The following is a 24,161-nucleotide window of genomic DNA, read 5'->3' as shown; positions in this document are numbered from 1 at the left end:
GCTTCAGATGCGGCCGCCACATTCTCGCCCACAACTTCACAGAGTGTCAAAGCCTGACAAACACCGTGACAGTTTTTTCCATATGCAGACATGATTCGCTGTAAATTACCAACCAAAATGGAAGCGCCCAGGAATGAAATTGTGATAGTAGCACCGGTTTCATGAATTATGTCAGCGTGAAGCGACGAGAACAAAGGGTGGGTAAGTGGGGGGGGGGGGGGGGGGGGGGTTGCGGAAAAAATTTCGGGGGGGGGGGTTGAACCCCCCCAACCCCCCCCCCCCCCCCCCCTGGCTACGCCCCTGGTTGCAGCGAACGGTAGTTTCGTTCTGACTCGGTGCATGCGTCGGCCGCGTGCCTTAAGCACCGCAAGTTCGCCGTTCATAATCGCGTCGATAGCGGCCGCGGTTGCGACAGTTGTTTCGGTTTGACTCGGTGCAAAGCTGTCGAGGACGAATAGCACCGGCTACATCGCGATGGACGTACGATCTGTTGGCGGTCAGCTTACTGGCGAACAAAATAATCGGAATTAACTCGGTTTTACTATATGTGATGTATACTATTCGCTTCGAACCTCAAATTGACTATTCGCCCATCCATAGCACTTTTTTTTTTTTTTTTTATATCTGTGCTCGCGCCGCGCTTCGACGCGTACAATCTGCCCTGCACCATCTGCGCATGAGTGAGCCACGTCGGCACGCATACGCGTAGCTTGGCCGTAACGCAGTCGACGCGTGCGGCGCCGATGACAACGCAGAGTGGTGACGTGTGCGCAATCCCCGCTTTTGTATGTCGCGCAGATTGGCCTTATAACGAGCTGACGATAACCCACAGAAACCACCTGTCATAAAAAAAAAAAAAAATGTTTTCTGGAAGAAAACTGGGAAGAAATACTTTCTGAGCAATAGAAGATTGCCATTAAGCACAGTATGGCCCCCTATTAAATAGAAAACGCCATTGGTATTTAGGACAACTTCACTATTTCTTCCGCTTCAGAGGGAAAAAGCACTTGATTCTATTTCACAGACATTCTATCAATAAAAAATATTTTCTAGACCTTCGTATACCGGGGTTGTTGTAGGGGTTCGTATGTAGGGGTTGTTATGAGCGCTGGCATTGTAATTTGGTGTTCCCTTTAATAAGAGTAGGGCATACTATGCAACTTGATTTATAGGTACCTAAGTTAGTGATAGCTAGCAAGATTTTTATTTATTGATTCGATTCGAAATCTACGATTCGTACTAGTATTCGGTATTCGCACACCCCTAGTTCTAACTGTATCCATGCTGCTCACCATGCCTCAAACTGTGCCTGCAGTGCAGCCATTGTGGTCCCTACATTCACCTCAAGTATGACTTTCCATTTTAGGCACCAAGGAGGAGAAAAAAATGCCATCAGTAGCTTTGAAACGGGCATTATGGTTGATATTTGCACCAACTTATCCGCTGAAAAATTGTTAATAAATTTTCTGCTCTATATTTGCTTAATTTGACGTAGTTTAACAGCACCAACTATAAGCCACATGAAAGTGCCACGTGAAGAAGAATGCATCTTGCTGCCAGAGGTCCAGATCTCGGTGCCAATGTATGACCTTTATTGAAATTCATTAAAAAAAAAAAAATATCAAAGCGCACTTGTCTTCACATCTTCTCCACAGTCCTGATGCCAAGGATAAAGAAACCCTTGGTCATAATGGCTGCTGTTGCCTCACAGAGTAGCAGGCGTCCCTTGTTAATGTTGACGACCTTGCCTGCATAGAGAATGTGCTCAAAGATTTAAGAAAATGCTTCAGAGTTGTGTCAGGACTGGCTGCACAGAACAGACTAGTCACAGTTTTCTTGGTTCACAACATTACTAGCACTAATTGAACTAAACAGAACAGCTTCCAGTATGCAGTAAAACACAGAAAGGCGTCTCCTGGCATCTTGACACCACCAATGACACCAGCCCACTTTCAATTGCCAAAAGGAAGCCTTGTGCTAGGGCAGCATTTCACAGCATGCTCACAGATTTTCAACTTCCTGTTGTGCCACATTTATGAACTACCACCAACTTGCACAATTCAACATGGGAGAGTGGAGCAGTGTGATGACAACCTGCCACGTACAGCACTTTTTCATTTTTTCTGTCAAGCCTGCCAGACAGTCGCTAATGGCCAGAATAAGTAAAAAAATCCATAACACTGTAGACTGGCACTTGCCTGTCTTGCGGTCCTTCTCAATGCAGTAGCAGTTGTCGTAGAACTCCGAGAATGTCTGTGACAGATCAAAGAGGTAGTCACACAGTGGGTGCAGGTACAGCTCTTCAAGCATGGTGGCCAACACTTCAGGGAAGCGTAGCAGTGCCTTTGCCAGTTTGCGCTCTTTGGGGTGTTCAACAGGCACAGTCACATCTTCATTCCTCAGCACATCCAAGGACAAACCAACATTACGTGCTATTGACCTGCAGAGTAATGCAACAACATGTGTCAGGCGATTTGGAATCTTTCGTGCTTAGTTGAATTTTACACTCAAAAGCTACAGCTGTGTTACAAGTAATGCAGTAGTAGAGAGGAATAAAAAATAAATCACACAGACATTACTGTGTTCTGCACAATCTAGCTGCTGCAATGAAGAGTTGGAGAAAATGAGTCAAATCTGGCTGATCAGACTCCACCATAATGGCAGCAGCCTCCATTTTTCGGCAATGCAAGATGCAGTAATATTAGCAAGCTGAAGCAAATTATGAAGACGAAACAGTGAGACATCGGCTCAGCCTTATGGATATAGGCTGTTGGTACAGGCCTTGCTGACTGCAGGTCTGTGTTGCTTCTGACAATGGTGTGGATATCTCGGAGAGCACTACTGATGAAGCAAAGCAATTGTTGTAGAGGTGCAACAACTTACGGAAAAGGAGGCCTCCAGTGGCGAGGATGACCAAGAAACGAGCAAACCTACAACTCTGCCCACCAATAGCTAGGGGCTTGACCTACAACCATGCCAACAGCTTCATGAACTTTTAAGTATCCGATTAATCTGGTTTACACAGCTTAAACATACTTCACTCACTGATTTCTGCCAGTAAGTGCAGTGCGTATCATTTTTGGTAATAAAGCATCTTGTCTGCACCTTGTTCAGTTCTTTATAGTAGTTTTGACGGAAAGTTCAATTATATAACAAACTTCGCATATAGGCTATAGCAAACACATTCTGATGAAGCTGTTGATTGTATCCAGGCTTGCCTGTAGGAGATTTCAAATTACCGAGTAGAATCTTACATGAACAAGAGAAAAAGAAATGGTGCTGTGAATGTATGCATATTTGGTATGGGTTTGGAATGGGTAGAGTTATTCATCTCACAGCAGTAGGTATCTCCCATAAAAGATGACCACAGAAGCGACCAGTGCTACTAATGAGCACAAGTGCAAAGGCACATGATGAGTGCAGCCGAGTCAGTTCATCGATTCTGATTAAATGTAGCAAACAGCATCACTTTAGGGATTTGACAACCATCATGGAGGAAAGGAGAGGCGAGAGAACCCACTTCATAATTCCACTGACCTTCACTAAAACTATGAAGGAAATAGACATTTACCTACAGCAGCACATCGTCTCGGAATTGTGAGACTTTAGCAAAATGACAAGCATATCCCCTCTCTACCTTGGATATTGCAGAGCATTAGCACAGTACAAATGGAGGATCCTATTTGTGGACAATATGATTATGCATTCTGGAGTATTAAGACTACCACGACATTGCACCATTTTACTCTGCAGCCTTCCCACATGAAACAACAGGAGTTGAGTGACACAGTCGATCCCAGATATATTAAATTCGGACATATTGAATTATTGTCTATATCGAACAGTTGCAAAATCCCCATGAAAATCCCATGCAGAAGTATAGCAGTGTTAGTTCACTCTAACGCACTTATAGGCTATTGAAAGCAGCTAAAAGGAATTGTTATGAAGCAAAGGTCATCTTTGCTGGTAATAACTCCAAAGAAAAATGGAAAATAATTAACTAATATTAATTAACTTTCTAAACAATACGTTTGTACGAAGTCACCGTCACTGAACTTCAGTCCTCAGGTCGGGTTTTCGATCAGCCTTTTAACATTGCAAACGAGTTCAACTCATCCTTTTGCAGTCACGTCACCAGTCCTCCCATGACTGTTGAACAATCTTTTACGTATTCTTCAGTCTTTCTACCTCTTTCCCACAAGCCCTAATGAAATAATGGACATTATAAATAAACTAAGTCACTAGTGCTGGGCTCGATAAATTCATTTGAGTAAGATTAAATTAATTGCTCACCACATTGTTGCCCCCTTTTGCGCATTATCAATTTAGTTTTTAAGACTGGGTCATTTTCATCACAACTAAAACTAAAAAAGGCTAAAGTTATCCCTGTGTTTAAGAAAGGCGACAGAACATGCATCTCAAATTATTGTCCTATTGCTGTTCTGTCATTTTTTTAGTAATATAATTGAGAAGTGTATTGAGAAATGACTCACTAAATACTTATCTTATCTAAATCTAAAGAAAAGCGGTGGGCAAGGAGAGTTTTCAGTTATTTGTACATGAGGAATGTTGACACAAAATGGAGGAAGCTGACCAGAAAATTGTCAATCAAATATTTGGACTGCAGGAGGGGTGCAAACCAGGAAACAACGGTTAAGAAAAAGGTTAAGGAAACAGAGAGGGGTCTGTGGAAAACAGGGATGCAGACGAAATCAGCACTGGGAACATACAGAACTTTCAAGCAAGAAATTGCCAAAGAAAATACCTATGATAATTCTAGGGGAAGCTCTTTGTTGTTTGAAGCCAGGACGGGAGTATTGCGGACTAAGATGTACCGAGTCAAGTACCAAGGTATAGACACGTTGTGCTGTGCGTGTGGAGAAGAAGAGGAAACGGCAGAACACCTCATACTTTTCTGTAAAGGGCTTAACCCTACAGTGCAAAGCAACGGGGCTGATTTTTTCAAAGCATTGGGGTTTAGGGACAGTACGTGAAGGCAAAATAGACTTTAAGCGGGTAGAAATAACCAAACAGAGGTTATCTGATTGGTGGATAAAATCAAGGCAGGGGTGAAATCTCACCCACCACAAAGTACAAAATATGTTAATAGTCATGGCTAGGTGGCCCGATTTAAAGGGTTCAGCCTCATCCATCCATCCATCATGTCGTTAGCTCTTCGCTTCCGACGCCTCGCGCTTGTGCGAAACGACACGTGTCCACGCATCCAGTACCTGGTGTGACATTCCAAGGATGAGTGCTTCGACGAAGAAATGCAAAATATTGACCTTGTCGGCAGTTCGCTTTGAAGATCAGCCCGCGCGGGCGCACACTTTTTCCACATCGCAGATCGCTTTCGAGATACGGCGGCCGCCGAAGTAAACGCCTTTCTCGCCTCCCCCGCCGTGCCTAGCGCGGAAGCGCGCTCACCCCCCTCTTCTCCCTCGCGCGCGCGAGATTGAGTCGGCTGACACCCGCAAGCTTTCACTCGCGCACACAGCGTACGGCGCGCGTATTTTGACTTTACACGGGACCTCCAAGCGACGTCCACAGTGACGGCACAAATGCGCTTCGCAATAAAATGTACTTCTGCGCGGTTACTACTCCGACGGCGACAGCGAATTCGTACCCCCTACCGGCAGCTTCTCCGCGTTACCAGTAACTTATCTCGAAGGCCATGCTTTTCTGCAGGGCAATCAACAACAGCTGTACAGCAGGAAATACGTCATGGTGGCCATGTTGTAAGTTCACTATCGCTGGCGACTGTCGTCCAGGCGGCGCAACTCGAGCATCGAACGTCTGCGCACATCAGATTTTGCCGATTTTGTGCCTGTGCGTGTAGAACAAGAAAAATAGTACACACTAACCGTGCGGTGGGCAATGAGCGACTACGGCTTAAGTGGTCAGCCAATACATGGAGTTCAATGGGGGCTGGGTGGGGGAATCTTCGTGACTACGTTTAAACCGCAATTACGCATTTAGCGGGTACGTATCAACGAGGTTTGACTGTACTCTCCTTACTTCGTATAGCTGTCTGCTAATTTGCTGTCGAAATCGATGCTTCGCCTGTTGGGCGAAACTGCGACGTTTTTGTTCATCACAACTTTAGTGTATTGGGAGTAAATCTTGAGCGATAGTACATACGGTAGGCGTTTCTTTTTTGAATTTTCGTGCCGAACCTGCATATAACGAAATCCTCTTTATAACGAAGTTTTTCAGGAATTGGTCAATTTCGTTATACCCAGGTTTAACTGTAGTTTATATTTTAGCTTCTGACGAATCCATCCACTCTTTGACTGTAAAACTAAACACAGACTTAAACAACATTTTAACCTGGTGCCGGTGTAACTCTCTCACTATTAATCCTTCAAAGACTAAGTTCATGATTTTCCATTCAAATCACAAGGTTCCTTTACATTACCCTACGATCAAACTTAATGAGATGCTGAATGCTCCCGTTAAAGAATGTTCCTGCGTGGGTGTTATTCTTGATGTCACTTTAAAATACGCTATGTTGCACACTTACGAAGAAAACTAGCTTATGGCATCGTAATCTTAATCAGAGCACGTCTTCATTTTAACACCCCGACCTTAATTACACTATACTAGTATGCCTTTATTCAGTCACGTTAACTATTGTATCACAACATGGGGCAATACTTACCTAACTCATTTATCCCCTATACAGCCCATACAGAACCAAGCCATTAGAATAATACCGTTCAGTCCGTATCGCAGCAGTGCCTCTTCGTTGCTTCATAGTTTTGATATATTCTCGATTGCTAGTAGTCTATTTAATTAAGTACCATTTCGCCATTATCCTGTTCAAGTCATTGAATCATCTTATACCACCAAGTGTATTTTGTACTGTTGATCTTCTTAACACTAATCCTACTACATTTGCTTTATATGGAAATTTTTTACTACCTGTAATACAGACTAATTATGGTCGACATACCGCATATTTTTCTGCTTTATCTATTTGGAACACTCTACCAACTTATCTCAAACACTGTTCATCACTTGGTTTTTGTTTTGTAATTTTCATATTTATCTGCTTTTATTTTCCCATTCTAATTGAACTACCTTTGCTACTGTTATAGTGCTCTTTTACTTTAGCCACTACACTTGCAACCTTGGACAGGAGGTTCCCCTGCAGCCTAGTGCTCTCAGCCATTTTTCTGTATATTTATCTGGACGTAGCTTTTTGCTATGAACTTAATACTACGCGTACATCGAACTCTCGTGCACCGCCACATTCAATATATAGAACCCTTCGCCACACCCCTGCAAGTGCGCTTCTCCTAACGGCTATGCGATCATTTCAATCGCGTCGTCGGAAATATTTATTGCCAACAAATTTGAAACGGAGCTGTTTTAGCAGGTGCTGTCAAACAAGAGACTGAATCTGAAGGGCAGTACATGCCATGGAGAAAAGCTGAGCACGGTATGTGCTCTCAGTTTTGCTCGCTGCACATATGGTAGGGATGGTCGATTAAATATTTTAATCGATTAACAATTAATCGTTCGTCGGTTTAGCCTATAATCGATTAATCGCTTTCGATGCGGGGCTTTTCGTCGATTAATCGATTAATCGACTTTTTTTTCCGGCGCTTTAAGAAGGCTGAAACACAGTTATCTACTCACGTAAGTACCCATTATAACGTTTGAAAGGTGGAACCACGATAAGAAATACAAGGGTATAACCTTTGATAAAGAATAATGTTTGACTTCTTGAAGGCCAACTATAATTGCCACTAGGGACTAGTGAAGGAATAAACAATATACATGGTGTTCATATTTAAGTATTACGGAATTTTTCAGAATTGCCTGTGGCAGGTAGCATAATTCTTATCGTTGAGCTGGGTTATTCGAAGAGGCGGACATTAGTAGCACGAAAAATTGAAATACATATTTGACTAATTAACAAACATTGAGTAATGAACTTCTTAGTTAATTACTTTACGAAACATATTACAATTTATGAATTGTAGCCGATGAGTTCGCAAGACCCACTTGAAAGGAATTTACAGGATGACACCAGTTTCGAGATATTATTTCTCAAAGTGTGGGACGAAATACATGGGCATTCCAGTTACTTTTGTATTTCAAGGCATTTTGGTAAAAATGTAAGTGGATCAACAGCGTTTCTTTACGGCGAGTTTGATGGTGCATATCTCCGAACTGGTGTCATTCTGGAAATTCAGTAAGTTCTTGATGAGTGCTAGTTGGTTCATAATTTGGAACTGAGGTTTGAACAGCACGAAGAAAACAAGGACACGAAGAAACAAATACCACAAACAAGCGCTTGTTTGTGGTATTTGTTTCTTCGTGTCCTTGTTTTTTTTTCGCTGTTCAAACCTCAGTTTCAAAATCTGGAAATTAATTCCTAGTGGATACGCCTGACAAGTGGATATGCCTGTTTTCTAATGTACCAGCAGGTGTTCATCAAGGCTCAGTCCTCGGTCCACTTCTCTTTTACAGCGAAAGCTGTATATGGCTAGGCGAAACGAAAAACCATTCGTCCCATGTTTCGATAAACGTCTCCATTGGCTGCGCCGTCATTACGTCGTTCTCTACGTCGCACCCAAGTGCGCGCGCCATTGGCAGCTAGCGCCGTTAGTTACATCGTTAGCGAACGCGTTCCTGCCATTGCCACGTTGACGCTGCTCTGCCCGAAACGCCTCCTCCTCGGCTCGTCGTCGCATGCGTTCGATATCTCGAGTTAGCTCGGCGTAGCATCCGCCCGCCATTGGCGCTTGCGTTCCACCTCGTGATTTCAACGTGGACGTTTCGTCGCAGCCGAAGCCAAAATGCCGCCCGAGAAACTCCCGCCGAAAGCGGGCGTTGCCCCGGCGAACGCGTTCCCGCCATTGCCACGTTGACGCTGCTCTGGCCGCAACGCCGCCTCCTCGGCTCGCCGTTGTCGCATGCGTTCGATATCTCGAGTTAGCTCGGCGTCGTGGTTAGCAGCGTCCGCCCGCCATTGGCGCTTGCGTTCCACTAGAAACACAAACATGCAGCCAATATTTGAGAAACGCTTGAATACATCGTCGGCATTAACCCACTACTAAACATCGGGGCCGTACGTTTCAGCTTCTCTGGTTAACCATCTGTACGGAGTGCTTGGGCGATGTTTTTTAATCTATATTAACGATCTTCCGAACTGCGTTCTTTGTTCTTCCAAAAAGCTATTCGCAGGTGACTGTGTTCTCTACCGTAAAATTCCTAATTCTTCCGATTCCCAAGAACTGCAGGACGACCTTAACCGCGTAACTGAGTGGTGTTCTAATTGGTGCATGCAAACAAATTAAAATAAATGCAAGGTCATGCGAATATCTCGTAACACTGTCATGCACACGTACTTTATTAATGGTGCACCTGTGACGTCAGTTACTTCTTACAAGCATCTCAGCCTTCACATATCAAATAACCTTTCTTAGCATTCGCATATTGGCTATGTTGCTAATAACGCTAACCGTATGGTTGGTTACTCGCGCCGTAATTTTAGCTCTGCCCCTTCGTCCCTGAAGCTAACTCTTTACAAAACTTTAGTTCGCTGCAAATTGGAGTATGCTTCAGCCATTTGGGATCCGACTCAGTCTTCATTAGTTTCTACTCTAGAAAGTATTCAAAACCGCGGTGCACGCTTTGTCTTATCTAATTATTCTCGCTATGCAAGTATCTCATCAATGAAATGAACTCTTAACTTACCTGATCTTTCGTCACACCGCAAATGTTCCCGTCTTTCCCTTTTTCACAAAGTTTTTCATTTGAACCCCCTTCTAAAAGAAACCCTTCTTGCCCCTCCGTCTTATATTTCGTACTGAATAGTAAAATCCAGTCAAAAGACGAAGGACAGAGAATAGATGTGGCACACACGACGACTGGTTTTCCAGTCGTCGTGTGTGCCACGTCTCTTCTCTGTCCTTCGTCTTTTGACTGGTTTTTACTATTCAGTATGTACCAACTGACCCAGACAGCTACTCTACTTATATTTCGTCCCGCACTGACCACAGCCTTAAAATCGGGGTGACGTTGTGCCGCACAAACCGGTACAGTGACTCATTCATCCCTAGGACAAGCACGGACTGGAATCGCGTTACCGCATCAGTCGCACTCATCACCGACTCTAGCAACTTCAAGGCCACTGTTCGAATGCATATTGTTAATATTTTTGGTTTGTATTTTTGCTGCATTATTTTTTGTTTTTGACTCCACTCCTTTCTGTAACACGTTCGGGCCTGGAAAGTACTGTGAAATAAATAGATAACTTCACCGGCTGCAATTGGTAAATTTCAATATACGTCGTAAATTAATTAACTATGAAGTTAATTAGTAATACTTATTAATTAGTCGAATATGTGTTTCAATTTCTCGTAATAATGTCCGCCTCATCAATGATAACAATTATGCTACCTGCCGCAGGCGATTTCTAAAAATTCCATAAAACTTAAAAAGGAACACCCTGTATGTTAAAAATGGCACTTACTGAGGAGGGTGGGCGTGGAGGAAGGAGAAATTAGAAGAGAGCATTGCAGCACGACTGACATCAAGAAGTAACGGCCCAACACGTGATCGCCACATCAGAGCGCGCGGTAGGTTTAATGCTGCTGGGTGCAGGGCAGCAGCGCAGCTGAACGGGTGCGCACCGATTTGAAACTACTGCGAACCAAACATTATCGGCCAATACGTTATCTCTCAGGGTCACGTGCTGACTCTATACTGCGAGGTAAACAGCGAAGGAAATGGCTTGTCGATGAGTTCGCTTTCCAAGACTTGCTGCCTCACGTAATGATCTCTCCTAGTTCATTTCTTCCTCCACGGGGGGGCGGCCTCTCTCCGGCCCCAGGCAGCCTGTGTGACGTGTGCTTAAAGCGGGGAAACGCTTGGCAATCTCGGCAGGACTCGGGGAAAACAGTTGACAGTCGCTCTCGGTCTTCGCAGCCGCGCTGTCGTTGCTCGTGCTCCGCATTCTCTAGTACGATTTCAAAATTTTCACGCCACTTTAGTCACTGTCTGGAAAACGATTAATCGAACTGCTTTCATCGATTAAACCGATTAAATTAAAGGTAGACATCGATGACGATTAATCGTTTTGCGGCGTACTTTTCGTCGATTAATCGATTAATCGTTCATCGATATTACCATCCCTAACATATGGAAGGACTTGTGCAAACTGCGGCCGTCTGTTATCGGCAAGAGCAGATGGTCACTCTGCTTCAAGAACATGAAAGGCCTCCTGGTCCGATACACATTCTACAAGAAAGCTTTGATGACACTCCATCTTTTCACTGACTGGCGCTGGCATGGGATACCGAACTGGAAAAAGCTGTGCGCGGGCCAGGTTTGGCTTTTTGAAGGCAATGGCTTTCCGCGAACTGTAATTTTAGGATAACGCGAGCGGCCACACTTCGCGGAAAGACCCCTACTGTGGCAGCGGTGCACAAGACTCATTGCCGTGCGACTCGCGGGTCCTGCGATGAACACGTTTTATTCGTGCTTGCACGGTTACACGCGAGTGGGAATGGACTCGGATGTTCTGCAAGCTGAAAGCCACTTTATAAACAAACTGTGTGTGTCTAGTGAGAGCAGTCACCGACGCAGGGGCCGGAGGAGAAGGGCTGCAAGGCGTCGGAGCGCTGAGTGTCACGCGAGGATATACAGTAACTCTACACAAGGAGAGACGCGTAGACATCTTTAGGGTGGTCGAGAAGCGAGGACGACTGGTTCCGAAACCCGACGACACAACAGTCCGCCTGGCTTGTTGTCCACGTATTATGATCGGCCGTTTAAACAGCGTACTTATTGTTGGTATTCTAATGGACACGCGGCCGGGCACACACATTCACACACGATTCGCAGTACAGTGTAGACCGCTTATAACGTAAGTTGCGGGAGTTGTAAAAATCCACGCTATAAGCAAAACCGCGTTATAACCAAAGCATGCTTTTTTGGCTTTTGCCTATGCCAGACGGGCAACCCACCTTTAAAACACAATTTATTACATATTTCACTCACACACACATGCAACACAATCGCAACACAGCACAGAAACCAAGTGCGCCTAACAAATGCAGCATCAGCGGAATAACGCTGTTATTTTTGTCTCGAGATTTTTTTTTTAACAGCGCTTCAAACAATTTCGTCCTTTACAAGGCTTGAGCACTGAAGCGCTTTCTCACTCAAACTGTTCTTCGCGCAGTACATCTTCACTTTGCTGAGATATTCCAACGTGTCTTTGCGCACGGGGCAACTGGGTCTGGCGTCGGGTCAACATCGTCGTCACCGTCCGACTCATCTTCGGTTGCAAGCTCCGCACTACTGCACACCGCTGCGACAATTGCATCATCCGTGCTCGCTTCCTCGCAGACCAGAAGCTCCGACTCACCGGCATCGACATATTCTTGGAAGGTGTCTGTGGCGGACATAAACTTGTTTTCCCTGAGGCTGGACCACACGTCGTTGGTGTTGACCATGTCATCGGCAACATTGTCGCTCTTCTCATCGGCTTCAAGAGCATCTGCATTGCGCACGAAGCCTGCTTTGTTGAAGCACTTGCTTGTTGTAGTGGCTTTTACCTGCCACCACAAAGCGGCAACCATACCAATGGTGCCCCTTAAATTCACTTTAAGAGGCTGCTGCTGCATGCTCAGCAAAACTCTTTCGCAGGTGCATTTTTGTAGAGCGCCTTTATGGTTGCAATGACACCCTGGTCAAGCGGCTGACATTTTGCAGTCGTGTTGGCAGGCAGAAACTTTAACTTGACTGCAGTCAACTTTGGCTTGATGTTGTGAGCTGTGCAATTGTCGAGAATGAGCACGACCTGTCGCTTCTCTGCCACCATATCTTCATCGAACTTGCAAAGCCAGCTTGTGAACATGTCTTGCGTCATTCACGCCTTTTTGTTGGATTTGTATGTCACTGGCAGGCACTCTCACTTTTTAAAGCAACCTGGCCGTGCTGATTTTCCAATGACAAATAGGCGGAGCTTGTCGCTTCCATCCATGTTAGTGCAGAACAAGACAGTTATGCGCTCTTTTCAGGCCTTCCGGCTAGAGCAGGTTTTGCCTCTCAGCGCAAGAGTGTGGTTGGGCAGAAGGTTATAAAATACGCCAGCTTCATCGGCATTATATACGTCTCTGTCCGTATACGTGGACAGCATGGTTTCCAAATTTAAGCGAAGCCAGACTTCGATGCACTTGTCGTCAACATCACCACTTTCTTCGCACAACACTTTGCAGCTGATGCCATGGCGATCCTTGAATCGCTGGTTCCATCCATAAAGTGAGTTGAAGTAGTCGGGGCCTAAAAGAGCACCAAGGGGCTTGGTTTGTTGTTCGAGCATGGGGCCACTCATTGGTATGCTCTGAGCCCTAACTTCAAGGAACTATCTGAAGAGCTCTGCGTCCCCGTCCTCATACTTCGACGTACGTAAGTCGAACCCAGGTACATCGAACTCGGCAAAAAACGTTTATTAGTTCGATATATGGCATACAGTGGAATCTCGATGATACGAATCTCACGGGGTCACGAAAAAAATTCGTATTAGCCGAAATTCGTATCATCGAAACACAATAAAACTAGCTAAATTAAAGAGTCGAGAGGTGAACTCACTCAGGCACACGTACGTAAATAGCATTTACAGTATAGACCACTTATAACGTAACCGTTTATAGTGCAGAACTGGCTACAATGCGGCCTTTTCCTGACTCCCGTTTACCCTCCCATAGAACTCCACGTATACGCATACCGCTTACAGTGCAGCCGCGTGAGACGAAATTGCGGCTCCCGCGGGAAAATCTCGCCGACAAGGGCGGCAGCGAGCAAGAGGTGCGCCCACCGATGGCAGAGATAAACGAGGGCGATGCGGAGGAGGAGCATGAGACGTGGAGCACGAGTCCAAGGGCGATAAAGTCGTTATCACCACGCGCCGTATGTGCGAGTGAAAGCGCCTTTCACGGGGGACGCGCACCTTCACGGACAGCGAACGCACAGCGGAGAGCAAACGTGACTTCCATTGCGCGAAAGGCCGTGGGGGTACGGGAGGGAAGGGGGGAGGGGCGGGTGGAGGGGGAGGAGGGGGGGGCGGCGTTTATTCGTATCAACCGACGCGGGTCGAAAATCGATTCGTAACAACCGTTCTCTAGCACATTCCAAAGTAATGGGGCTCGGCCGGGACCTCAGAAAAATTTGTATCATCCGGAAATTCTATTAGCCGTGATCGCATGATCAAGATTCCATTGTAATTCGATATAGGCCCGCTATAGGATTTGATGACGCAAAGGCAAATACCAATAAGAAAAGTACTTTATTAATATGGTGGCTTACTTGCGTGCCTTACTTTGGAACAAAATAGTCCTGCATTTTCTTCTGTTTCAACGACTTCGCTGCCTGCGACAGCACGCACGCCTCCACGTTGTCCAACGAGACATCTTCGTACACAGCAGTGCGCACACGTCGGGCGCCACGGGCACCTGGCCTTTTGTCCGACTTGGCCCTGATCTTCAGGATAGTACTCAAGGTGCTCCTTGGAATCTTGTACGCGGCGGCGACGTCGGACTTCTTCTCACCGCGCTCGACTCGATTTATGATTTCGAGTTTCGCGGCGAACGGCAAATTCTGCCTCTTTGCACAAGCCATGACGACAGCGCGCCAAGAAAGTTCACAGTGCGCCAACAGGCAACACCACCAGCACGGACCACGCTGAATGAGGACTCGAGGAAAAGAGGCAGCAGCAGGCACACAAGCATAAAGAAAAAATGGCGCTCACTTGTACCGCCTCCGCGCCTCGAAGAAAGCACGACGGCCTCTGATTGGCTGTAAGCGCTGCGAGCAGGCCAGGATCATTTTTTGCAGGGGGGTGTTCGCCCGTGCACAGCCGGGTCTAAACCACTTTTTCTAGGGTGGCGACGGCAGTTTTCCCCGCCACCGTGAGGGAAAGCCAACTTGCTGGGGCACTTTTGAGGCACATGGAGTTTGACATATTGGTTGTCGTTGCTATTTTCGTTCGATGTAACAGTAACTTTTGCTATATATTCTCAATGTAAATTTACCGTGTTTAGAAATTGTTCGATATAGTCGGGCTCGACTGTATTCTCTTCCATGACAGGGAAGATGAATCTTGCTGCAGTTACTGCCACGATTTGTCGTTCTTGTATATGGTCGATACGGTTGTGTTGGAAACACCGTATTTGGCCGCCACCGATGCCTTCTTCAGCCCACTTTCTATGTCCCTTATACGCATTCCTTCGTCTCCAGCGATAAGGCATGCCTTTTACACCACTTGAAGACGCCGCCGACGCCATGGTGACAAAAGCTCGACATCACACATGCACAGAGGACAACTACGACACGATGAGATCACAAAGTGCACACACCAAATGCAACAAAGACACTGAAAAAAAAAGGAGTGCGCTATTGCTTCTACCCCGCATTCCGCGCACCCTGATTGGACGCTGCTGTAGTGATGAAAACACGCGCCCTCCTTCCTCCAACGTCTCCCGCCCTTCTCCTTTTTGTTTCGCTTTTCACTGCTGGTCTCCATGCACGCACCCATGCTCCCCATCCTCCGCGTTTGTGTGCCCAACAACCGTGCGGCCATGTGGGCCGTGCTCAACAGCCTTTTAGAAAAGGCCGTGCTCCGTGCGCTGATTTCATGGTCGCACACTTAAAAGAACCGCGCTATAACCGGTATTCTGCTTTGCAAGCCTACGCAATAAACGATCCTGCCTATACATTAAGTTCTATGGGAGACATATTGGTGGTTAAAAAAACCCATGCTATAAACAGTCCCGTGCTATAAGCGGTTACGTTATAAGTGGTCTCCACTGTACAAGTGCGCTGATGGCGGCACGGCGTGTATCCATACAGGCTAGTTTGCTTACGCGGTGTGACCATTCCGCAGTGCAAGCGACTTGCAATGTTTGTGAGCAAAAAATAAACTTTGGTATGTTTGACACGGCCTTGGAGAAGAAAATTGGTAAGTTCCCGCTTTTCACGATCCCTGGAAAGTGTTAGAAACCTGCAGAGATCTTAGATAAGCTTCAGATAGGCATATTTTATATTTTGAATGATTAATATATCGAACTATTTCGCGATCTCCTAATTCAATATAGTATCTGGGATTGACTGTATATAGTTTGACAGCTCTTTACATGACACCACTTTTGTTCAGTTATCAATTAGCACAACTGTGCAACCAACTCTCTTGTCACGGCAATCTGCACATGCCATGAACGAACAAGTGAGCGAGTATCCAGGGAAGATCCAATAAGCATGATATCAACGGTGGTACAGTTGAACCCGGATATATCGAATCTGAAGGGGATCACAAAAGTTCAATACGTATGTAGGCAATTCGATATATAAAATAAAAAAGTTATACAAAAATTTTCAAGGGAATTTTACTGCTGTTATACACAATAATTCGTTATATGTGGGTTCGATATATCCGGGTGCGACTGTATTGTCAAACGTTGAGTAGTGTGAATACTGCATACCTGATCCTTGTGAGAGCATAAAGGAGATAGGCAGCAGTGTTGCCTCTGTCGTCAAGCATCTAGTAGAAAGAAATACAAAAACGTACAGGCCAGGATAAATAAATGCTCACTGTCATGTTATCATACCTACACTCACCCACAGGCTACGTTTCAAAATTTTAGCAGAGCCAGTGATGCTGATGCATACTGTCAGCTTAAAGCAATTGTCCGACAATTTTAGAGATAAAGAAAGAGGTAGAGTGACCTTTTATAAAGTTTGGTTTTGTTCCTTAAGGGCCCGTCACCAGGTCTGTGTATTCCAAACAAAGCATGGTGTGTAGAATCCCTGTAATGATTCAGTCTGCAAGCTATCACACTGGTGAATGTTGCGAAAACCGCTGCATATTTCAACAAAAGCCTGTGTATTCTCTTCAAAAGAGCCACTCAGTCTGCCAGCAAGGTGTCTTTGCACAGTGCAGTGCACAAATTGCCAGCAGCAGCGAGAACAGCTCAGGGGTCCCCGTGAAAGCAGAACCGCCTCTGAAAATGCGCTGCAGAGCAACAAGAGAAGTTGGGTGGCCCTCGGTGTAAGAGAATGTCGATGATGGACACCCCACAGGTGAGGGCATCTGATGCTGCGGGGCCGGTAGTCTGCCTCCTCACACCATTGCCTTACGATATTTCATTGCTTCTATTCCAGCCACTAGTACTAAACCACCTTTTTAAAACTTATACTATAGTACCTAACCAAAATTTCTGACTGGGCCTGGTGAAATGCCCTTCAAGGGGCATTACATTTAGAATTGAAGCACGTAATTTCTTCATTTTCCACCACAGTCTTATCTATAAAAAAATTAAAGGCTTGGCTCACCCGGTCAAACGAGAACACATACTCATGGACACGATTGTGGCAGAGATCTGCATACTTGATGCACCCATAGGCTACAGCCTCTTGCGCACATTTCAGTTCTTCCGGTGTCAGCACCTACGAGAAGGGCACATGCCATGCTACATTGAACTTTGCACCAGCACCAAACGTCTGGCTCATTAATGAGGCATAGCAGAAAAATGCCTTAAAGGGACACTCAAGAGAAAAACAATTACACCTCTATTAGTAAATTACTCTTCTACAATACCAAAAAAAACCACCCCTACTGCAAAAAGAACCTTGGTAAGCCAGGAAAGACATACAAATGAAAGACCTGTTGCACCTACAAACTTAAAGCATGCATAGAAAGCAAGCAAAAAAGAAAAAGAAAACGAAGAAAGAAAAAAAAAAGCCTTCTGTTAACTTTTTAATGATGGCACATATGAATACCAGAACAAAATGTTTATTTTTAATCTAACTATGCAAAACACATCGAGAATAAACATAATCACTGAAAAGAAAAAAAAATATTTTGCAGAAAGTTTTTCATCAATAGGGCACGGTGTTGCAACCCCAGGCAGCTAACTGGAAGTGGGCTTCACCCCTAGCCGCCCAAGGCTTCGTTTGGAATTCGTACAGACAGCTCTCGTCATATGTGAACCATAGGTGTACATTTCATTTGCTTTACATCACATGTGACATGTGTGACACCACTGCAGCTGGAGATTTTGCATTGGTCTGTCTTCTCTTAACCGTGGTTTCAAAAAGAAGTGAGTAAGTGCTGAAATTCTTCGACCTATAAAATGCTATAATTTAAATACAAATTAACTAATAATGCTTGCTGCCTGTTATTCAGTGTTGGCCGAAGACATTTTGCCAGAAACTATGTACTGAATACCAAAACTTGGCAAGAAAAGAATTTTCTGGTGTGTTGCCTGCTGGCAACATTCGTCAATAAACAGTTAAATATGACACCTCTTCCTTACCCACTGCGATGGCTCTGTGGCTATGGCATTCTGCAGCTAAACATGACTGCATGTCGATGGGGTCCAAGAACATTCAACACTGTCTACTGTAGGACAAAGGCCTCAACTAGCGATATCTAATCTATACCCATCTTAGGTCACACAACTTCATCCTAAGCCTGAAAATTTCTTAGTATCATCAAATCATCTATAAATTCTGCCATCTTTAATTGTGTTTCCCTTGGACCAAATTGAGCGTTCAACCAAATCGCATATAATTGTGAAGAAAACAAAACAGCCACCACGGTCCCCAATACTGCAGTTTGCCAGCGAGTGCAGCGCCATCTGTCACAGCAGAAGCACAACTCTGGCAAGGGTGGGAAATTGGCACCCTGTGAGACAGCGCAGCCTGCGCTTTTAAACCGGTCAGCATGCGGCATGGTATTGCCGTGTGAAATAACAGAATTAATTTTTTTCTTAACCCATCAGTCAATGCTTACTCTTTCCATTTCGCATCATAGACCTTGTTCAGTCGGTAATCCTCTATTCGCCGGCAACTGGGTTTTTATAGTTCATACGATCACTTTCATTATACAATTGCTGGATGTTTGCGTGGTTCGGTTGCCTGTCTGCATAGGTTTGGTTAAGGTGTCCTCTTCACCATCTTAGGGGGAGAGAACTTTCCATAAACAGAGTTTAACGTAAAATACAACATGTCTTCTCTAGGTCGTTGCTCCGGGTGATCTGATGCCTAGCTCGATTCCCCCGCTGATGCTTCATCGCCGCATTCCTCTCGCGCTGGCAGCCAGAGCAGGCTCCTGTTATTTGCTCATCCGGTGAAAATATGTGCCTGGCCGGTGCTGTTCCCAATGAGAAGCTGTGTCTGCCTAACAGAAGCGATTTACTGTGATTTGCAACTCGGGATGAGTTAATTTCATTCATACTTTTTCAATTGTTTTAGTCAGTGCATGATGTGTGTCACCAACTTGCAATAGCGTTGAAATACAGTAGAACCTCGTTGATATGTTCTGGAAAAACATTTGAGAAAAACATATGACCCGAAGTCACTAAAAAATTTCGGCAGACTCGACTATAGTTTACAGCCACGTAAGGCAAAGCCTTGTATGAAACGCCAATCGCATCGAGCAGGTGGGGCCCAAGCCGTGCACTGCCGTTTTTGCTGCCTCTGCAAGCTTACGTTTGTGCTCCTCGAATTCGGTCTGGGCCAGCAGCTTCTTCGGGCGGGGCATCAAGGCAGGAAGTTTTGACGTGCCCATGTGGTGAGAATCGAATTGTGGCATGAGATGCCAACGCGCCTGAAGGCCAAGTGAGCTGAGACACACTTTGTCATTTTCCTATTGCGTAGTGTATTTTAAGATGGCAACGGCAAACTGAAACTGAAACGACATTGAGCTGCTGGGTGACGCTGGAATGCGATGCCGCCAGATCGAAACATGGCGTTCACTTTGCACCGCCTCTTTCAATAACACTACGCCACATGCATTGTGAAACAGATACGTGAAGATTCTTATCACAATATGGTTAGCGGCGATAGCTGTGAATGCAGCATGCAACGACCCTGCGAGGAAATTTGCTTGAAAGCATGTCCATATGGATCCCACATAAAGGGTGCCCCACATTCAGGATTTTTACCGCTGTTTGGTGCTTTGTCAATTGGCGCAAGTTAGTGTCGCTGCTGAGGGAGGCAACAAGCCAAAGCACCGAGGTCTAGACAAGCCAGGTTCTGCAGTCGCTGCCAGGTCGCCGCTCGATGAGCGGTGACCTGTCCCTTGCGCTACGCTAACCATCCATCATTCTTGTAAATAAATCCATCCCATCCGTTACAATTTGGTGGAAGGTGCTGGGTACATCACACTGGACGACCGAGCTCTACTACCCCTTTGACGCAGCAAGCGGTTGGCCGGGCTACCACCGGGAGACGTCGACATGAGCGATTCGGACGGAGGCGATGTTTGCAAGGGAATCGTGGCAGAAAACATTCGCCCGAGGCAAGCCGGTTACTGGACACCTCATCAAGAAGCACGCACATTCTCAGACAAAGCGAATGAGGATGTCAAGGACTGGTTGAGACACTACGAGAGGGTGAGCCGCCACAATGAATGGAGCACGGCTGCGCAGCTCTCTAACGTTGTCTTTTTCCTTGCGGGAACTGCCCTCATGTGGTTCGACAAGAATGAGGGCTCGCTCACAACTTGGGACAGCTTCGTCGAAGAGATAAAGAAATGCTTTGGCGATTCGCTTTCGAAAAAGAAAAAGGCTGAGCAGACACTTTCACGACGAGCGCAGTTACCGGGAGAGACGTGTACCACCTACATTGAAGAAATCCTGACGCTTTGCGGAATTGTGAACGCAAACATGTCGGACGAGGACAAGGTCGGACACCTACTCAAAGGAATTGCCGAAGATGTGTACAATTTTTTGATCTCTAAGGAAGACCTCACTACCCCGTCCGACTTAAGGCGTCACTGTCGTACGTTCGAGGCTCTGAAGCCACGCCGCATTCTTCCGAAGTTTGGTCGGCTGGACAACGTGACCAACATAGCAAGTGTGGATGTATCTGCCTCTAACGACCTGGCTGCTTTGGTACGGCAAGTTATTAGAGATGAACTGGCTCATTTTCAAGGCCCAGATGCCAACCGCGTGTGCCACCAATGCTCCGTTGATGAGCACTACTTGGAGGCGCCGGCGGCCTGGTCGCGGACTTGCCTGCGGTGACAGCCCCATTTCCGACAACGCCCATGCCCAGAGCACCATGATCCAGCCACAAGCAACGAGTTTTGAACGGCGACATGACAGACAGCCTCGACGTGGGTCATCTCCAGTCTACAATACGCCTTGGAGGTTTGTACCCAACATCAATGACAATCGCAGCCCGCCTGTGTGCTACAGCTGCGGGGCTCAGGGACACATCGCGAGGTATTGCCGCCGTCGCCCACAGCGTGCTCCGCGAGATCGCGCGTATGCGCCTCGCATGCAAGAAGCTACATCCTGGCAACCATTTGTCCCTTTCCGCCAGCCACATCGAGACTACATGTACATGCCAAGGAATGACTCCCCCGTGTCCGACCGCAGCCTGACTCCACCGCCGACACGGACACATCGATCGCCATCTCCACGTCGCCGCTCGCCTACGCCGCCCCAGCTGGGAAACTAGCTGGTGCGACCGATGGAGGTGAGGTCGCGGGACGGTCACTTTTTCAAATGCCTCCGTCAGTCGTCATGGTGAAGAACAAAGTGTGTGTTTGCGTCGGTGGTGTTAATACTGTGGCTTTAGTAGATACTGGTGCTTCTGTGTCTGTGATGTGTCTTGCGTTTAAGAATCGCCTTGGACCGAAAGTGATGTTTGCTTGGGATGGAAATACCACGTTTCGCGGAGTTGGCGGTGAACTGTTACGTCCTGTGGGAGTATGTTCCGTTGTGATATCCGTTGGTGGAAAGGCATTTCGAACGGAATTTATTGTACTAGCACGCGCCACACATGACATAATTCTTGGTATTGACTTTTTACGGGAGTGTGGAGCAACATTAGACTGCAGGACTGGTGAAATTTCACTCAGCAGCGATACCAGACCACCCGCGCTAGACGACATTCCAGTATTTTCCGTGTCCACTGATGTACTTTTGCCTGCGCAGACGGCAATGTTCATCCCTGTGACCTCGTCGCGCATCCGTACTGGTTTCTGCTGTGGATTAATTGAAGCTGAATACGTCAACACTCTAAAGAAGAATGTACTTGTCCCTCGGTCACTGATCGAAGTCAGAGAAGGTTGTGCTCACGTTTGGATGGTGAATGTGTCCTCCGAGTCAGTTGTTTTGCCTGCCGGACTGAAGGTAGCACGCTTTGAAGAAGGTAGTGTTGCGAGCATTCGTGCGGTTGCTATTTCTATGGACGCAAGCTCGCCACTCAGTGACCACTCTTCAAAATTTAGGAGCATGATTAATAAATCGCTCCCCTCTTCCCATCAACAGGCGCTCCAAGAGCTCCTTTCCCGCTATGCGTCATTGTTTGACTTTGCTCAAGAGCATCTGCAGTCTCCACCGCACTCCCGCGTACACCACCGCATCAATACTGGAACAGCGTCGCCAATACAACAGAAACCATACCGCGTCTCTCCTGCCGAGCGCAAAGTGATCGCCGAGCAAGTTACAGACATGCTACAGAAAGGCGTCATCCAGGAGTCCAATAGTCCCTGGGCGGCTCCAGTCATATTGGTCAAGAAGAAAGACGATTCGTGGCAATTCTGCGTCGACTACAGACGCCTAAACGCAGTAACGAAGAAGGATTTGTATCCTCTGCTGCGTATAGATGACGCCATTGACTGTTTACATTCTGCCTCGTACTTCCCCTCTGTCGATCTGTGCTCAGGCTACTGGCAAATACCGATGCACCCGCCAGACAAGGAGAAGACTGCCTTCGTAACGCCGGACGGGTTCTTCGAGTTTAACGTAATGCCTTTCGGTTTGTGTAATGCTCCGGCGACATTCGAGCGATTCATGGACACCATCCTGAGGGGACTTCGATGGGAAATCTGTATGTGTTACCTGGACGATGTTGTCATTTACGGCAAGGCATTCCACGAGCACAACCAACGACTCGAAGTTGTGTTTGACTGCATACGGCGAGCGGGACTGATCCTAAACTCCAAGAAGTGCCACTTTGGCGAACGTCAAACGCTTGTTTTGGGTTTCCTCGTCGACAAAGAAGCCATCCGCCCAGACCCCCAGAAGCTTGCGGCTGTTCGTGGCTTCAAACAGCCGAAGACGGTGAAAGAGCTCTGCAGCTTCCTGGGACTATGTTCGTACTTTCGCCGTTTCATTAAGGACTTTGCACGCCTAGCTCATCCGCTCACGTCACTCCTTCACAATGACTCACCGTTTAGATGGACTACTGAATGCGAGTCTGCATTCAGTCAACTAAAATTTCTGCTCACCTCAGCTCCAATTTTGCGCCACTTTGACCCAGAGGCCTCAACTGAGCTTCATACCGATGCTAGTGGTCTGGGTGTTGGAGCTGTACTCGTACAGATACATAGGGGACGCCAACAAGTCATCGCCTACGCAAGCCATACTCTTACCAAAGCTGAGCGGAATTACAACGTAACAGAAATGGAATGCCTCGCGGTAGTCTTCGCCACTTACAAGTTTCGACCATACTTGTACGGCCGCCACTTCATGATTGTGACAGACCACCATTCTCTTTGCTGGTTGGTGGGACTTCGCGATCCATCTAGCCGATTAGCTCGGTGGTCATTACGGCTTCAGGAATACGACTTTTCTATCACTTACAAGAGTGGTCGCTGTCACACTGATGCTGACTGTTTATCTCGCCTTCCGTCAGCAAGCACGCGAGATACGGACGATGACTTAGATGAATACCTCCTTGCCATCTCTGCAGAGTTTCCTGATGCCACCACCTTCAAGCGTGAGCAACAGCATGACCCTTCTATTCGAGCTATTCTTGACGCCGCTCGGTCACCTGCACGCGGCTCACCTTTCATTATTTTCGAAGATTTATTGTATAAGAAGAATTATTCTGCTGAAGGCGCTCCACTTCTGCTCGTGGTTCCCCAGACGTTGAGGCCTATGATACTTCACGTCATGCACGATGACATCACATTAGGCCCCTTGGCTTTGCTCGGACACTTCACCGACTGCGCCAGCATTTCTATATGCCAAAGCTCTGGAAGACGGTGAAACAGTACGTTTCCAGCTGTGCCATTTGTCAACGCCACAAGCAGTCAACGACGCCTCCTGCGGGTGCCTTGCAGCCAGTTAAACCACTGGCCGTGCCATTTGAAAAAGTTGGTGTCGACTTGCTAGGTCCCTTCC

General features: G+C 46.5%; 1 protein-coding gene across 3 annotated transcripts in view; it reads right to left on the bottom strand.

Moving 5' to 3' along the window:
* LOC119449388 (arginine--tRNA ligase, cytoplasmic) overlaps positions 1 to 24,161 on the bottom strand; it is an 85,101-nt gene that overhangs the window by 7,820 nt on the left and 53,120 nt on the right. Inside the window, exons 11-14 of one of the 3 annotated variants that reach the window (XM_037712559.2) lie at positions 17,350 to 17,463; positions 16,500 to 16,558; positions 2,199 to 2,440; positions 1,564 to 1,748 (exon numbers count right to left, since the gene is read on the bottom strand). In XM_037712559.2, the coding sequence (XP_037568487.1) occupies positions 1,639 to 1,748; positions 2,199 to 2,440; positions 16,500 to 16,558; positions 17,350 to 17,463 (525 nt within the window). In that variant the 3' untranslated portion in view covers positions 1,564 to 1,638. Of the gene's footprint in view, positions 1 to 1,563; positions 1,749 to 2,198; positions 2,441 to 16,499; positions 16,559 to 17,349; positions 17,464 to 24,161 lie in introns of those variants that run through there. The other 2 variants (XM_049666744.1, XM_049666743.1) reach the window with 2 other exon arrangements.

The sequence above is a fragment of the Dermacentor silvarum genome, chromosome 4 (genome assembly GCF_013339745.2).
Source record: "Dermacentor silvarum isolate Dsil-2018 chromosome 4, BIME_Dsil_1.4, whole genome shotgun sequence".
NCBI classification, from domain to species: Eukaryota; Metazoa; Arthropoda; class Arachnida; order Ixodida; family Ixodidae; genus Dermacentor; species Dermacentor silvarum.
This window is presented reverse-complemented; position numbering and strand designations above follow the sequence as displayed.